Source organism: Fusarium fujikuroi, chromosome FFUJ_chr06 (genome assembly GCF_900079805.1).
Source record: "Fusarium fujikuroi IMI 58289 draft genome, chromosome FFUJ_chr06".
Lineage (NCBI taxonomy): Eukaryota > Fungi > Ascomycota > Sordariomycetes > Hypocreales > Nectriaceae > Fusarium > Fusarium fujikuroi.
Window position 1 is genome coordinate 3,089,599 of NC_036627.1, and position 16,273 is coordinate 3,105,871.

The 16,273-nt window shown below is 49.0% G+C and overlaps 7 protein-coding genes; 3 read left to right on the forward strand and 4 right to left on the reverse strand.

Moving 5' to 3' along the window:
• Nucleotides 1-640: 640 nt before the first annotated feature.
• FFUJ_06271 (related to glomerulosclerosis protein Mpv17) lies at nt 641-1,399 on the forward strand (the record flags this gene model as incomplete). XM_023579578.1 has 3 exons in its annotated part: nt 641-748; nt 805-884; nt 931-1,399. The coding sequence occupies 3 exons, from the start codon at nt 641-643 to the stop codon at nt 1,397-1,399; spliced, it is 657 nt and encodes a 218-aa protein (XP_023432390.1).
• A 334-nt stretch (nt 1,400-1,733) lies between these two features.
• On the reverse strand, nt 1,734-2,072 carry FFUJ_06272 (uncharacterized protein; the record flags this gene model as incomplete). The annotated part of the gene is made up of 1 exon (XM_023579579.1): nt 1,734-2,072. The coding sequence occupies one exon, from the start codon at nt 2,070-2,072 to the stop codon at nt 1,734-1,736; it is 339 nt and encodes a 112-aa protein (XP_023432391.1).
• A 234-nt stretch (nt 2,073-2,306) lies between these two features.
• Nucleotides 2,307-2,876, reverse strand: FFUJ_06273 (uncharacterized protein; the record flags this gene model as incomplete). The annotated part of the gene is made up of 1 exon (XM_023579580.1): nt 2,307-2,876. The coding sequence occupies one exon, from the start codon at nt 2,874-2,876 to the stop codon at nt 2,307-2,309; it is 570 nt and encodes a 189-aa protein (XP_023432392.1).
• Nucleotides 2,877-5,719: 2,843 nt separating this feature from the next.
• FFUJ_06274 (related to sensory transduction histidine kinase) lies at nt 5,720-9,838 on the forward strand (the record flags this gene model as incomplete). Its single annotated transcript, XM_023579581.1, has 1 exon — nt 5,720-9,838. One exon carries the CDS (start codon nt 5,720-5,722, stop codon nt 9,836-9,838), a length of 4,119 nt encoding a protein of 1,372 aa, XP_023432393.1.
• Nucleotides 9,839-10,789: 951 nt separating this feature from the next.
• Nucleotides 10,790-11,716, forward strand: FFUJ_06275 (dienelactone hydrolase family protein; the record flags this gene model as incomplete). XM_023579582.1 has 4 exons in its annotated part: nt 10,790-10,907; nt 10,957-11,128; nt 11,188-11,335; nt 11,387-11,716. The coding sequence occupies 4 exons, from the start codon at nt 10,790-10,792 to the stop codon at nt 11,714-11,716; spliced, it is 768 nt and encodes a 255-aa protein (XP_023432394.1).
• Nucleotides 11,717-11,849: 133 nt separating this feature from the next.
• On the reverse strand, nt 11,850-12,778 carry FFUJ_06276 (related to null pigmentation protein NpgA; the record flags this gene model as incomplete). XM_023579583.1 has 2 exons in its annotated part: nt 11,850-12,629; nt 12,680-12,778. The coding sequence occupies 2 exons, from the start codon at nt 12,776-12,778 to the stop codon at nt 11,850-11,852; spliced, it is 879 nt and encodes a 292-aa protein (XP_023432395.1).
• Nucleotides 12,779-13,956: 1,178 nt separating this feature from the next.
• On the reverse strand, nt 13,957-15,729 carry FFUJ_06277 (related to Minor histocompatibility antigen H13; the record flags this gene model as incomplete). XM_023579585.1 has 2 exons in its annotated part: nt 13,957-14,755; nt 14,807-15,729. The coding sequence occupies 2 exons, from the start codon at nt 15,727-15,729 to the stop codon at nt 13,957-13,959; spliced, it is 1,722 nt and encodes a 573-aa protein (XP_023432396.1).
• Nucleotides 15,730-16,273: the final 544 nt, after the last annotated feature.

The following is a 16,273-nucleotide window of genomic DNA, read 5'->3' on the forward strand; positions in this document are numbered from 1 at the left end:
TGTATGATAGCAGCTTGATCTGAACGACGAAGCATCAAAAACGTCAAATGATTTCATTTATTCAATCATGAGCTATGGATTTTAATGATATTTGCCTAACGCCATTACACGACCCTTAGGGAGAAAGAAAACACCAGACCTTAATACAGGGTGCTAAAATAAACTCAGCAAAAGATATCCTAAATTTACGCAAATTTACCTAAGTTTTTTTGCCATTTAGGATCAAGGTCCTGAGTTTTCTTTCCTCCCCTAGCACGACTACTTACCTGCAGCACATGCGTGTCTTGTAAAGTAAGGGTGTAGTTGGTATTAACCAATTAGACATGGCTCTAATCAAACTATATATCTCTCTCCACACATCTCATGAATGATTCATCAGGTCCCTGTCTGTCTTGTTTCATCGAAAAACAACACCGCTTTCACGAGCTGCTTTTGTTAACCCTACAATCCAACTTGAGTAACCGAAAACATCCCAGCACTCTCAGTACTTGGGTAGAGTGCCCTCAGAAATCTTGGCTCGCCTATCTTAGCGCCGATCTCACTGTCTCAACTTAACACGTCTCTATTCTTATCAACTTTTCAACATCGTCTTCTCTTCCATTCACATGAACCTTTGGTTTTTCGTACAATCATAGCAAAAATGGACTACCCTCCCGTGGTCATGGCCACCATTCAGAGTGCTGCTTTGGGCGGCATCGCCAATATCTTGGCTCAAGGCATCTCGGCCTACAGAGCTGGGGTAAATCTGGTATTTACATTCGCCTCGAGATGTCTGAATGCTGGTATTGACCATCTTCGTCTTAGAATGATATCGTGATAGACTGGATTCCTGTCTTCCAGTTCCTCCTCTTCAACGTGATCTGTACACCCCCCAACTTCTACTGGTATGCTTCTTCTTCCCCGTGGAACCTTCAGACTGACACGCCCCAGGCAAGATTTTCTTGAATCAACATTTCCCGCTCATCCTGATGATGTCCCTAAAGCTGAGGACTCCAAGGATGAGAACAAGACTCAACCCAAGCTTTCTATACGGAACACACTTATCAAGTTCTTTCTCGACCAGACTGTTGGTGCTGCTGTGAACACCCTGCTCTTTAGCACGTACACCCATGCGCTACGTTCAGCTACGCAACCCGCTCCCGTCATCACCAGTCTCACCAAAGCCATCACGTATTGGACTTCGCCAGGCACTCTGGACTTTGGACGTGTTGACTGGACAGCCGTTTGGGAGGCTTCCAAGGTCGATTTTGCTCCCCTTATATTTGCTGGATGGAAGCTTTGGCCCGCTGTCAGCATTGTCAACTTTGCAGCGGTCAAGACTGTTGAGGGACGCAACCTCGTAGGTGCGTTGGCTGGTGTTGTGTGGGGAATTTATATGAGTCTAGTTGCTGCCCAGTAGACCATAGCGATATAGGCTTCAGCAATAGACTCTGGCTAAGCCGAAGCATATAGGGAGACAGACAACAACTCAGTCGAGTATACACGGGATACCGAGAAATGCTAGGTGGGTAGTTCTGATTTAAATGGAGGCAGCAAAACATGAACATGTACGTAACCTCGAAACCTGAAATAAAACTTGTTGTATATTTGGCCGCTCTTTATTCTTTACGCTTGCATATCAAATTCACAACCTCAAGCGTTCAAATATCTCAAACTACTCACCGACAGAACTTCCTGCAGTCATGCCAATTCAAAGGGTCAGAGTGTGCTTGAGACGATACATTCTCGACTTCTTATTCGAAAAGTGACTCGCAAACCGAGCAGGAGGAGTCGCTGGCATTTTCAAACAGATCGTCCTCATAACAGTCCTCCAGAGGCACATATTGCTGAGGCATAGAATTATGCCGAGGAGAGGTTGTGTCTGTGACACGGAGACGTGATGTTCCCCCAACAGTATGATTGGAGCGAAACCATGGCCTTGAAACACACCTGGCGGTTGCACTGCCAAAACGTCTCTGGGGAACGAATAGTCGGCCACCGGGCGTTGGGTCGAATATGGCTGGTTGACCATCGACATTGATCCCAATTGCTTCAATTGGGTGGTTGAACTGGTCAGCTATACTCGAGGGCATTGGTGCGACCAGACAATTTATATCGTCTACTTCCGAGTTTATTACGAGATTGGACATGGGCGATGGCGGGTGTTCTGCCGTGCTTTCAATCTGCTTGGCTGGTCTCGGCGGTGACGTTGGGCGCGCACGAGGTCTCATGAACCAATCTGGCTCTGGTGCCGTGGCAAAGACACCAAACTTGGTGAAGAGGTTGTCGGCAACTTGATACCAATGCATAAGCCAGGACCGCATCTTCTAGAGGTATTCTTCGGTTTGCTCGGGCTGCAACATTGTGCAGGAAAAGTTGTAGATGAGTGCCAGTACCCATCTGATATCCTTGGGTAAGTCGTGGCGGGCTTGAATTATGCATGACCATTCGCGAGCTGCCTCGAAAACCGGATCGCCATCGTGTTCAATAGCCCGCAATGGCCTGAGGATGCTAAGATGATCAATGTTCTCACAGCATGGCTGGTAAGCCCGAAGGCCATCGAATGTCATGAACTCTAAAAGAAACATAGTCGGTATGCGAGGATGTTCGATCAAAATAGTTGACAACCTGCGATATGTAATGTGGGTAGAAGGTAGCGCATTGTGGTCAGGCATGTCCAGAAAGACGTTAGAATCCAGCATGTCGACAACCCGACCTCGAATACCGTTGTTTGCAGTCGAAGGTAATCTCATGCTCTCATGCGCCATCGAAGAAAGTTGGATTGCGGAAGCCTTGAGGTCTTGAGGGTGGATCCAAAAGGCATAAGAATGCCCGTGGAAGAAAACGGCAGCACAATCTCCGCAGAAAGGCTGAATAACAGGTCGAGTTGTCCACATGGCATGATGACATTCATGGACTGGACAGAAGTACTATACCCGTCGCCCAGTGAAAAGGCCATAGTGAGACAATTGATGGCGCTCAAGGACACCGTGGGTGTCGGTGGTGACGGAGAAGCACTCGCACATTGTGATAGAATGAAAGTGAAAGACGATGATTTGAAAGGATTTCCCGTGAATTAGTGCTTGTTTTCAAAACGAAAGATTGTCAGATATTTCGTAAAGTTGAACAGGATAGCAGTTGGATGTTGTCAGTCAAAAACCACCAAGGTATGCCAATAGGCCTATCTAGAGCCCCTAAACTTAGGGCCCGAGGCAACAGGGCTTACCTACCTAGTACCTACCTATATTCTGCAGGTTCAGCAGATGGATGCGATATCCACCAAGGCACCTCAGACTTGGAAGGATCCATCTGTAGTGTCAAGCAGGAACCATTGACGCCCATCGGACAATTAATAAAGGCCCAGGAGCCAGGTTGTTGGGCCAGGCGCCTCTTGATACTAGGTCAGCCCGGATACTGTACCTGCTCTAAACGCGCCACGCAGAAGCCATCGTGGAGTCTAGGTACCTCAGGCAAGGCGCCTAGGTAGTACCTAAGTTATCGATAGGGAGATAGCTGCCAAGGCAGGTAGGCATTTACCAACCATCAAACTGGAAGGTCAGATCTGATAAGGGCTACCAAGAGATCTGGCCAAGCGTTTTGGCAGATCACGCCCTTAGACTGCTGAACATGTTATTCAATGCTATGCTAGTCCACGGACTTGCCAAGGATTGGAAGAGATCGCTGCTCGTACGGCATTCACGTCTCTGCCCTAGGCTGTAGCAACTCAACAACTAGAATACGCAGAATTCATCCATGGAACCTTTGCGTCTGTGGTGGGCCTGGCCATCGCGGAGTTCCCCTACCTACTTGAGATACCAGCATTTCTGAGCAGCGGCCAAGTCCAACTTGGGACTGGAAATCGAAGCTTGTTGACTAGCACGGTACCGAGAGCTTGGTGAGTTCGGGAGATGCGCAAGCACCCGAGTGCGAGCCAAACTCAAACAGGTAGGATAAGCAATGTGCACGAGGATGACAGTTGTCACCCGAAAAGCTAGTAAACTTACTCACCATCCATCATCATTGATCGATCGATTTGATGCCCACGCTGTGTGAGACAAATTCCGAGATCGGTGGGTGCAAGCATGCCAAGGCGTCGGCTGCGCACATCGTAACGTGCCTTCGAGATAATATCCCGATCTCAAATTGGCCGATACGAAGATGGCTTCCCTGCTTCCAACACGGACAGCTCATGGCTGTAATGCTCTTAGCGCTGAAGCACGGCTGAGAGACAGTCTAGGTACCTAGGTAGGTAGTAAGTAGTTTTTGCCTCCGTACATAAGCTGCATGCCGTGGTGTTGCGCTACACGCACATAGTTCCGTTTTGCATCAAAAACCACATACCTAGTGTCGACGCAGCGAATCAGATATCGTAGTTAGCGAGGTGCAGTTGCATGCTTTTCGGCTATCGTCAGGCTCAAGTTGGCTTTGTCCGTCTTGCAGTTGCAATGCATGCTACTTCTTCTTATGCGTATTTGATAGCCAACATCGTCTTTGTTGCAATGGCAGGAGTTCAAGTTACGAGCGTTTGGATTAATCGCACTCAACATGGCATTATTGTGCTTAATTAAATCCTTGAAACAACTATGGACCAGGATCCTCTCCATGGGGTTTTGTCTCATCGAATTTCTTTTATAAAATTCGCTCAGTTGAAACATCTCGAGTCATGGCACCGGCAACTTTCATTTTCGGTCACTTTCGACACCATCTCCTAGACATTGCCATCCCAACAATGTATGCCAGAAAACAGGTTCCATTTCGGGGATGGCCTCTCTTTCTCCTTCTGCTTTTGCCCTTGGCGCCTCTTTCAATGATGCTAATTTTCTTTCATAGGCCACCGGAGCAATTATTACCTAGCCTCTCTAGCCTCTCAACCCCCAGCCCCCATCTCTACTTGATCTCCAGTATAGTGCATGGCGTGTCTTAGCGTGTGTGGTCTGTAAGGGGTTTATTTCAGGCAAGTCCGAAAAACTACGGTGAGGTCTTCCTGATCTATTTGGAGAACCAGACTGATGTGTTTGAATGACCTACAGTTTCACTATGGGGAGTATCGCATAGAGCGGCTCTTATTCAGTGTTATATGAGTAAGAAGAAATCGAAGCTTGATTTAGAACCTGGAATCCAGGAATTCGCCGGCAGCCAAGAACCAAGAAGCAGGTACTGTAGTGGAGACAGCCACTAAAATGACCGTTCCTCTTTTGGTGGAAAAAGCCACTAAATTTTGTCATTCATCATTCATCACCCGCTAACAAACCCGTCCATCCACTCAAGCTTCTTCTGCAGCAGGGCGCAAGGCATAAGAGACCCCACCAGGGCACATTACAGGCTTACAGTAGATCCCCAATCCTAGCACCTGCCTGGCGCTGGCGATTCAGAACTTCCCGTCCCGTACCAACCAAGACCAACATAACACGCCCATACCCATTCAATTTCTTCCCGGCCACGACAAGACGATGGCTTCATGTTCTTCCTTGGGCTGAACGGACCCGAGCCTTTCTTTTCGCTTCCAATCACACGTCACTGATCGCGTGCGACTTCGACGACCTCGATCATCACTGAGATCCCACCTCGAGGCCCCTCCAGTTTGCGACTGCAATGACGACACAAAATACGACCAATACCTCACCTCTCTCTCGATCTTAGGGCGCTCGTCGTCCACTTCTTCCGTAGTTGCTGAGCCGTATCGATTTCTGCCAGCCCTTATAGTCTCATAGTTTGGGCTTTGGCATGATCATACTGCTCAATGCCGCCTCCAGCTCTTCAACACCTCGGTCTTATCGACCTTGTCGCTTCTGACCCTCGACCAACATTTGTCGTTGCATTGCCTGAGCAGACATCCTCCAATATATCCCATTACTCGGCCGACATCCTGTATCGAAATCCTGCCTTACAGAACTCTTATACCCTCGACCACTCTATTGCCTCTATCCCTCAAGATGTTTCCCACTCGCCGTTCTGGAATTGGGTCACCAGCCCGCCGTCTGCGCCAACTTCTCACACAGATGCCACAGGTCCTGCACCAACAAATACGCAACACTCACTTCCATATCTTGGTGTTTACTGGACGCGAAGTATAGTTCTGGGTCAATGGGTGGTGATGAGTGGAAATGAAACGCCTCCTTCGTCAGAGCCCCCGCGCAAAGTTCGAATAGAGGGAAAGGAGGGCGAGACAACTAGAAGATATCCCCAAAAATCGCCACTGGACAATGCGCGTTTACCGTCCCGAAAAAAGTCGGAGAGCAAAACTCCACTGCATTATCGCGATGAATCAAACCCAGGGCTCATGGTTCCCGTCTCCGACTCCGAAGCAGAGCCATTTCTTGACGTGGTTCAAAATGTGGATTGGGAGTCGACATCTCTGGGACCCATGTCAGATTGGCCCGCTCAACTTCAGCATACATTCAATCAACTCGTCTCAGATTCGCGACCAGTGGCGCTCTATTGGGGTCCCGAGTATGTCACGATCTACAATGAGGCCTTTTCAAAATACTGTGGCGCTCGACATCCTGGACTTTTAGGACGACCAGCGCCAGAAGCTTGGCCTCATCTCAAGACTAGACTGGATGAAATGACGGCTTCGCCATCGAAGAACTATTCGAATGCTGAGGATGAGTCCAAATTTTTCATCCCCATGGCAGACGGCTCACATGAAGAGACATATGTCAAATCTTCTATGGTCCCCATTGTCTACGACAAGAAATGCCTGGGAATCCAGCACTCGCTACTCGAAATGACCTCAAGACGACTTTGGGAGCGAAGGATGAAAATGCTTATTGATCTCGGTGAGGCCCTTGTCTCTACGAAGGATGCCAAGTCGTACTGGTCCAGGACGATTGAGGAACTAGAACGCTGGAGCCCTACCTACGATGTCCCATTGGCCTTTTTGTACTCCGTGGCAGACGACGAATCCGAGATTACCCTTTCAAAATACGACTGCCCCAAGATTTGTCATCTTGAGGGCTCACTGGGCGTGCCAGAGGGACATGCGATTGCTCCTCAGGTCCTCAGCCTCAGGGAAACAGATGAGGGGATGGCTTTTGTCATGAGGAAGTCGTTGGATCACCGTCAACCAATTCTTTTGCAGACAAAGGACGACACATTGCCAAAAAACCTATTGCACGGTCTAGCATGGCGCGGCTTTGGTGACCCTTGCCAGGCTGCCATCGTGTTGCCTATTCGTCCAACTAAAGAAGAAAACGCTATGGGTATTCTGTTCCTAGGCTTGAATCCTCGACGCCCATACGATAACGATTATCGGCAATTCATATCCTTGTTGAACCAGAAGCTTACGAGCTCCCTTGCTTCCACAGTTCTCTTGGAAGAGGAGGCCCGGCGGCGGCGCAACATTACCGAGCAGGCTGCCTATGATAATGCCATGCTTAAGCAGCGACTAGAATATCAAACCGAACAGGCAGAGAGATCCATGCAAACGTTTACCGCAGTTGCAGACTTTATTCCCGTGGGTATGTGCTTTGTGGATGTCGAAGGTAATATCACGTTTGCCAATGATGCCTGGCATCGTATCACCGGATGTCCAAGAGGACCAATTGTGCAAAGCGCACTTCTCGAGTCAGTGCTTGAGGAAGATAAGCAAAAAGTTATACAAGCATACAAAGACGTCCAGAAAGTCGACACTGTTACTTTCGAATACCGCATCGCCCGAAACGGTAACACAGCGGACTCCAAGAGCTTCATGTCTTCTACAAGTTCTTTATCTTCAAACGGTGAAAGAGTCTTGCGTCATATCCTGGCTTCTACAAAGGCCGAGAGAGCTCCAGATGGCAGTGTCATTCGAATTCTTACTTGCCTGACTGACGTAACGGTACAAAAAGACACGGCCGAGGAGGCGGTCCGGAGGGCACAAGAAGCAGAGAATCTAAAGCGTCTCGCCGAGTTTGCCACAGTTGGAATGTACGATGTCAGCATGGATGGAAGACTGCTTAGCGCGAACAATCTTTTCTGGGAACTGACAGACTTAGAAAAGGTTGATCTCACAAAGACCGACGTGAGACCTTGGCCAGAATGTGTTGTGAATGAAGATTTGCATATCCTACAGGAAAGCCTCGATAAGCTAGTCGTATCAGGACGAACTGAAACGGCCGAGTTTCGACTCCGGAACGGCCTGGTGACAGAGGACAGCAACGGCAATTCAGCTGTGGCCCCACGATGGGTGCTTGCTACGTTCATGCCAGTCAGAAGCTCTGACGGCGTGATTCAATCCTTTACCGGCTGCCTGAGCGACGTTTCGATACAGAAATGGCAACTGGAGCAAGAGAAGCTTCGCAAAGAAGAGGCGATCGAGTCGAAGCGTCAGCAGGAAAACTTTATCGACATGACCTCACACGAGATGCGGAATCCATTAAGCGCTATTCTTCACTGTACCGACGCAATTATTGCCTCTCTTGCAAGAGTGCAAGATATCAGTGACAACTCTGCACCTCTTACACCAACACGAAGCGGCTCTCAAGGCGATGAGAGAAGTATGGGTGAAAGATCCGTTGAGGAGAAGAAGCTCCTGGAGGACAGCATCGAAAATGCCGAGACCATTGTGACGTGCGCTCAACACCAGAAACGCATTGTCGATGACATTCTCACAATGTCTAAACTTGACTCCAAGCTGTTGGCCGTAACGCCCTGCACGGTAGATCCGATCGAGATTGTGAATGGCGCTCTCAAGATGTTTGAAGTGGAGGCTCGGCGTGTAGATATTGAGCTGACCTCTTACGTCGATAAGTCTTACAAGGATCTCGCATATGACTACCTGGACTTGGATCCAAGCAGAGTTCAGCAAGTTTTGATCAATCTCCTCACGAACGCGCTGAAGTTCACCAAGTCTGGCACCACCCGGCATGTCACTGTCGGGGTAAAAGGGTCTCTGGAACCACCTGGAGAGGCCATGACAGTGGTTCAGTTCATCCCTCGATTCTGCGATGTTTCAGAGGAATACGACCAACCCGCGCTTAAGGGACGTACTCGCCCTGTGTATCTCTTGTTCGAGGTAAAGGATACGGGCCAGGGTTTGACGGTGGAAGAGATGGGCAGCCTCTTCAATAAGTTCGTTCAAGCGAGCGCCAAGACGCACACTAAATACGGAGGATCAGGACTTGGGTTGTTCATTTCCCGACGCTTGACAGAACTCCAGAACGGTGCGATTGGTGTCTCCAGTCAACCTGGCGTGGGATCAACGTTCGCGTTCTACATCGAGGCTTTTGTGCCAAGCGAAGCCTCCCGGAATGAAGCACTCGCTGCCGCGGCTGCAGCCAGGTTGATTACTGGTGCTGACGGTGCGGAAGCTGATGGCAAACGACCCTGTCGAGATATTCGCTTGCAGAAGCATCAAAACCCAGGAGGAAATGTTCGGCTTGATGGGATTTTGGTTGTCGAAGACAACCTGATCAACCAGCAAATCACGAGACGCGGGTTGACGGACCGAGGCTACATGGTAGATGTTGCTAATCATGGAATTGAAGCCCTCGACAAGCTGAAACGCAGGCAAGGCGGTACCCCGGGACTTGGCCTCAAGGCAGGCAGTAGCCGCTCGGGGAGGAGTAACATGAACCCGCTACCTATAGCTATCAATCTCGTTCTTATGGATATCGAGATGCCGATCCAGGATGGGTTAACGTGCACGCGAACCATTCGCGAACTAGAAGCGGAGGGGGAAATCTTCTGTGCGTCTGGAGGCCGCATTCCCATCATCGCTGTTACGGCCAATGCACGGCCGGAACAGGTTATGGAAGCCAAGCAAGCTGGGTGCGACGACGTTATGGTAAAGCCATACAGGATACCGGAGCTCATTGAGAAGATGCAAGTGGTGGTACGGCGGATGGGAGGACTCAGCCCGAACTCCCCAGTGAGATGATTGGTATCATTTAGAGGGCTGGAAAACAGCTACAGCCCAGGTGGGATTTCATTTCGACTCACGAATGCTGGCGTTGGCCAAGGTCAGGGGCCGTATGCGGAATAGAGACGGGAGCATCATGTAGTTGATCTCAAACTGTCTGGAACAGGCTGAGACAGGTTGAATTACCAACCGAAACATGGCGGGTAAATAAAAAGATGGCATGAGAAGGCGTTCTGGTACATAATTGCATGTGCACAGCGGAGTTTTGGTCATTTGGCTTGAGGATATATCGTATATCATGGTATGGGACAGCGTTGAATGGGGAATGACCACCTTTTAGGGAACGGAAATTCTGGTGAATGAAATTTGAGAGCAAGGCGATAGCACTTTTTTAAGACTTAGATTCAAAATAAAACAAAATGTATTAGTCATGAGCAGAGTAATTTTTGCTGTTGTGAGATTATGTCGATGGGTAGTGTTATCTGCCACATCTGTTGATGATGATGATGTTCCCCCACCTGGGCCGGATGGGGCCGCTGGCCCGTACCTTGCCTTTCATAGTACGTAGGGAGTTGAGGTAAGCAGGAAGATGACTAAAATGACAATTCAGAGCATGAGGCCCTGAACTTGAGATACATGTATGTAAATGCATCAATGGAAAAGAAACCTTGTGATTACATGAATGGCCAGTCTCAAGAGTGCATCGTGACATCATTGGTCCTTCCTTGCCCCTCCTCTCCTCCCGTACCTCCCCGCAATCGAGGAATCAACCATTTTAATTCCGTCACTTTCTATAATCACATTACCGACAATTTTCTTTCTCACTTGCTACCTGCAGAACAAGCCCTGTAAGTCGCTGATCTCCTCTTACCGGTTAAAACTCGACCGTTGTCAACCTTGAGACTCAGCTAAACAGAGAACTCATCCGTTAGGCGCACTCCCAGCAATTGCCATTCTAGTTCATCCATCATGACGACTATGCCCGCATCTCACGGCCACAACGAGGCCTGCTGCAACATACCTCCTGTTGTCTCCAAGGGATATGAGGCAAAGGGGACTTATAAGGAGATCGGAGGCTACAAGACATGTAAGACGACTCCTGGCACGCATGAAGGGACAACAATTAACCTGAGCAGATGTTACTGGTCCCGTCGACGCTAAGAAGGCCATTGTCGTGATCTACGACATTTTTGGATACTTCGATCAGACTCTTCAGGGAGCTGACATTCTCGCCTTCAGTGATGCTCACCAGAAGTACAAGGTCTTCATCCCTGACTGGTTCAAGGGCAGCCCCTGCCCCATTGAGATGTAAGAGCTCCCATCATCATCTGTTCGTAGAGCCTCACTAACCGCTAATTCGATATCAGTTACCCTCCCGACAACGACGACAAGAAGAAGCAGCTTGGAGACTTCTTCGGCACATATCCTCCCCCCAAGGTTGCCGGCCAAGTTCCTGACTATGTAAAGGCTGTCAAGGACCAGGACTCTTCCATCGAGAAGTTCGGAATCATCGGAGTGAGTGCCATCTGGTTGCAGCTGTGTTTCGGTACTGACAAGTCTAAATAGTATTGCTGGGGTGGCAAGGTCGTTGCTCTCAGCGTCAAGGCAGACTCTAACCCCTTCTCCATTGCCGCCCAGATCCACCCCGCTATGGTAGATGCTTCTGATGCCGAGGGCCTTTCGGTCCCTACCATGCTTCTTGCATCCAAGGAGGAGCCCGATGAGGAGGTCAAGAAGTTTGAGGACAACCTCAAAGTGGCCAAGCACGTAGAGACCTTCAAGGACCAGATCCACGGCTGGATGGCCGCTCGTGCCGATCTCAGTGACAACCGTGTCAAGGAGGAGTATGAAAGGGGTTACAAGACAGTCCTTGAGTTCTTTGGTAAGAACTTCTAAAGGTGGAAATATGATATCCATCTATTGAGAGGCGAGATGTAACTAGCCTATGAGAAATGACCAAAGAAAATATAAATCACTGGTGTCAGACAATTGCGCTTGCGTTTCTCATTATTCATAAAACGTTCTCTGATCATGGTTTGGATGCCTGTTCACCAAATGCCAATATTTCCTCCAGATCAAGACTTTGAAACTCTCCGAGCTCGACACTCTCCCCATTATCACCGTTTCTTACAGCTGTGGAGACCATGTATTCCTCAAGTAGCGGCATCAGTCTCATGTCCACGCCCTCAACCTTCTTGCCTCTCAGTCGAACCTCTTGGGCTTCCTTCATGTCTTCTGGCGGGGCAAAGTTGTGCATCTCTAGGTCTTTCAACCAGCTTGCCAGAAGAGCGTCCCCTGTCATCTTGACATAGGCTTCACGGAGACACCATAGCGCATAAAAGTAGCGCAATGCACGATCTCGTTCTTGGACGGTAGGAACAGGGTTCATGCTCTTAAGCGCTGAGACTTCTCCCGCTCCAAAGACATCGGCATGAATGTCGACGAAACTCGCCCACCCATCTTCTTCTAAGCTACTCAGATCTCGATCTCGTCGCTCTGACGGACAGACAACATCAACTCCCACGGCAAGGCCCTTTGGCGGATCATGGACGGCCAGAAGGACCGCGAGACCGGCCTGATGCGAGACGTTAAAGATCAGCGGCTCATCCCCGCTGGGCAAAACAAACACGGGCTTAGTACGGGCATCTCGCGTAGTCTTGGCCAGGAACCAGGGGACGTGACAGAAGCGAGAGATTGCGTAGCGCTTAAGAAGAGCCGAAGCGAGAGCGAGCTTGGCATCGCGGACGTGGTAGTATCTCAGGACAGAAGATTGTTCCTCCTCGGTGAGAAGTGAGAGTGCACGTGAAGCCTAAGGTATGACATGAGTATCAGGTTAAAGTGGATGACCAGAGCACTTACAGCGGATGTGAGGTCTTTGGTCTTGAGAGCGGAGGGCCAAAGTGGACGAGTGTCGATCACCCATTGGATGACCGTAGGTGAGGATTGGGCCCTACTCATCGTTACTGCAACTATTGCCTTGGAATGCTGGAGAGCTAGCGTTTCAGGCTTCCAGTGAAAGAGCCATTTGAAGTAGGTGATGGAGTTGAGACGAGACTGTGACAAGACAGGTGAGACTCGGAAGCCGAAAAGACGAAACCGGGCCTGTCGGAGGTGGGGGATCTTGATTACGGGCCGGCCGAAACACGGGCCGGATGAACATTATCATACAGCAACCAAGAAGTATAATAAGAGGCCATGAAGAGGACTTTGAATATGCTCTACAGGCTCTCATCCCTTTCTTCATTCTTGAGACCTAGTTATGCAGTCGAGTCTTGCACGAGAATCCTGCTCCTCTTTTCTCTCCTCGACAACCACAGCCATGATCAGCCACTAAAACCACCACGGCTCATTATGCCCGACAGGAGACTTCCATTCTTATCTCATATCACTTCTTTTTCTGCTCGAGTTGATGCCTTTTTTCTTCTCAGCATAGCAGTATCTTCTTCAACTTTACCATTTGCTGGCTTAAGCCAAACGAGTTGTGCTGCACCGACCAGTGTATCTACCGAAGCCAGTTCCTTTCACCAAACGAAACAACAAGGACTATATAAAAGCTTCGGCTCCGGAAACATAAGGTGCACTCTTAGCATGCAGCGCGCTCGACTTTTTACTATTTACCCGCCCATCTTAACGCCGAGTGTTGGGCACAACAAAACTCCAGAGGAAGCCCAGTCCAAAGCAGAAGCAATTGCTACGCCGGATCTGAGTGGATGGAACGACCCCTGCGAAGAGTCTGAACCTTTACGCGGTGCAGGGGATTAAGGACGTTGGTGGTGGCCGATGTCTACTAATACAGACTCGAAATTATGTCTTTATTAAAGAGATACGGGGTATGCGTATGATGTGGATGGATACGGAGACACCGAGATAATGATTCTTATTCTATTTTGAAGCAGTCCAGATTTAATATTAATGTTAATGATAATGATAAAAGCCCTTCTCTCGCCTACCCAGAAGTGAAAGATGTATGACAAGTCACTTGACGTATAGAAACAAACAGCCGGCCTGTAGACGAAGCTTTGGGCAATTCATGTCTACTCTATGACGCTCATGTGTTTAATGTCTATGGATTTCCGCTGAGGCATTGCTACTGTGCTTAGGCCCCGCCATCGAAACTATGGCCATGAAACCTCCGCTTATTCTGTCTCCGACTCAGCATCAACCGAGAGCAAGAATACATGATTGTCTTCCTTGCTTTTTCTCTTGTCCTCTTGCTTTGCTTTTGCGTCTTCTTTGTCCTTGTGTTTGTCCTCCCCGTCTTTCTTTTCGTCCTTTTTAGTTGTATCCACGACGCCATCTTCTAGTCTACCGAGGGTCTTGATCGCGTTGCCTTCGCCGTCCAAGTCCACAACCACGTCAATCTTGTCTAGGCTTCCATCTTCGGTGTATTTCCACATCTGCTTGATCTCTCCACGCACCAGTCCTGTCAGCCAGAGAGATCCCAGAACGCCAGGAACGAGATACAACAATGCTGGCTGGCCACGCTTGAAAATCAAGAGCATAGCCAAGGTGACCAGCATGCCAAGGAGATATCCAATGACGGAGGCATGAAAGTAGGTCTTTCGAAAGTGTGCAGCCGCCAAGTCAGGGGGCAGCTGCTGCGACCCAAAGATAAAGAATGCTCCACGCGTCCAGAGGCTATCTCCCCATTTTCCTTTTACGTTGACATACTTGGCCTTGACCTCCTTGTGTTTGGTCTCGCTCCGTGTGATGAGAGCGCCTGATGTCGGGTCCTTCTCAATGAGTTTCAGGTTAGTGCTCTCATACTTGATCTTTTGATCATAATGGAGCCAGAGGTCAAAACGGAGGGCTAGGGCCATCACCATGCCTGGAATGACAATATCACCCAGTCCAAGGATACTCTTACGCTCTGCAGCCTCGAAAGTGAGCTTGATTGGGACGTCCAACTTGGTTGCTACTGTAACCATATAGGGGCTGAAAATGCTTAGCTTTGGAGTCAATATCAAGATCAATCCTATAACTCACGTGTAAAATACCATTATGATATCGTAAAAGAACAGACCAACCAGGATCAGAGTACTAGTCAAGAAGTCTGTGGGCGAGATGAGTTGAAGGGAGCCATAACACATGGCGTAACCAAGCATATTACTCAACAATGGGGAGGTAGTTGATGAATAAATGAGCGCTGTGGCTAGTGCCATGACCAAGGACACTACATGAGCAAACTTGATTCGGCCTTCCTCTTTACCCATTCCATGGATGAAGAGCTTGATGGCCCAGTGCCGCTTCAGGAGGCCTCGGAGCTCCCAGCCAGACTTGCGGATCTTCTCCGAGAACGCCAAACAGGCGAATGGCCCAGGAAAGGGGTTTTGCGTTTTGGGGATCGCTGCGTCAGGGTTTCCCGCATCATCGCAGACTTGTACCGATCTTGTCTTCTGATCCGCTTCCCTTAGTCGCCCATCACGGCCGCGCCAGTATCGTGGAAACGCCAGGCTGGTCACTACCTCAATGCCATGAGAATAGATAGATACCAGACTAGCAACCGACATGGTAGACATGTACCAGCGCAGAATTTTGTTCAGAATGTCAGGGTCCTTAAGCCATTGAATCAGGTAGTACAGGCCAATAAGAACAGCGCCAGCCATAAGCGGGAAAACAATGGCATCGGAGGGCTCAAGTCCCTGTGCAAAACTCTCCTCATCGTCATCTTTGGAGCCAGGCTTCTTTTTCTTCGCAGGTTGTGCAGATGGGGGTCGCCGAAGAGCAGCGTGGGCGCCAAGATAGATGATACCAATAGCGCTGAGGACGAGCCTGACTTCAAGCATAACAAAACTCAGATCTTTTATATGGGCAAAAGATGAGAGCCAACTTTGCCCATTGGAGAGGGTAGAGTTTAGAGCATCGAATGAGCCCTCCAGGGCGGCTGGATCTGTAGCGTTTTCTGCCATGGTTTGACTGGAAGACGTTGCGAATGTTGATGGTGAAGAGAAAGCAACGTGTTCTAAGCCTTGACAAGTTTGTGTAAAGTGATAGTTAAGGGCCAGTCATGACATTTCGTGGCAATCTTCAGCACGCTGATTCTGTTTTTTCTTTTTTTTGGCGGAAAAATTGCAGTATCGTCTCAACAAAAGAATGATAGTTTTCCTGCATGAAAGGTCAAAAAAGTACAGAAAAAGAACAAAGTCCTGGCATAGAGTATCTTTGTAGATGACGTCTGAAAAGTGAAATAGCTCACTGAGCTGAAAGTGAACAGAAGGTTATGGGGCTGAAATATAGTGACCTGCGTTTTGCTGCAGAGTTGTTTGACCAATCATGCAGCTCGCAGTGCTAGAAGCTCAAGGTGCATGCCAAGCCCACCATCATGTTGAATCTACCTACCTATAGATAGAGATGCCGACCTTATTTTGGTAGGAAAAGCACAATGAACGTTGACAGTATGAAAAGGAAAAACAAGCTGCCTTAGCAGTGGTGATACTACCTATGATACATCCC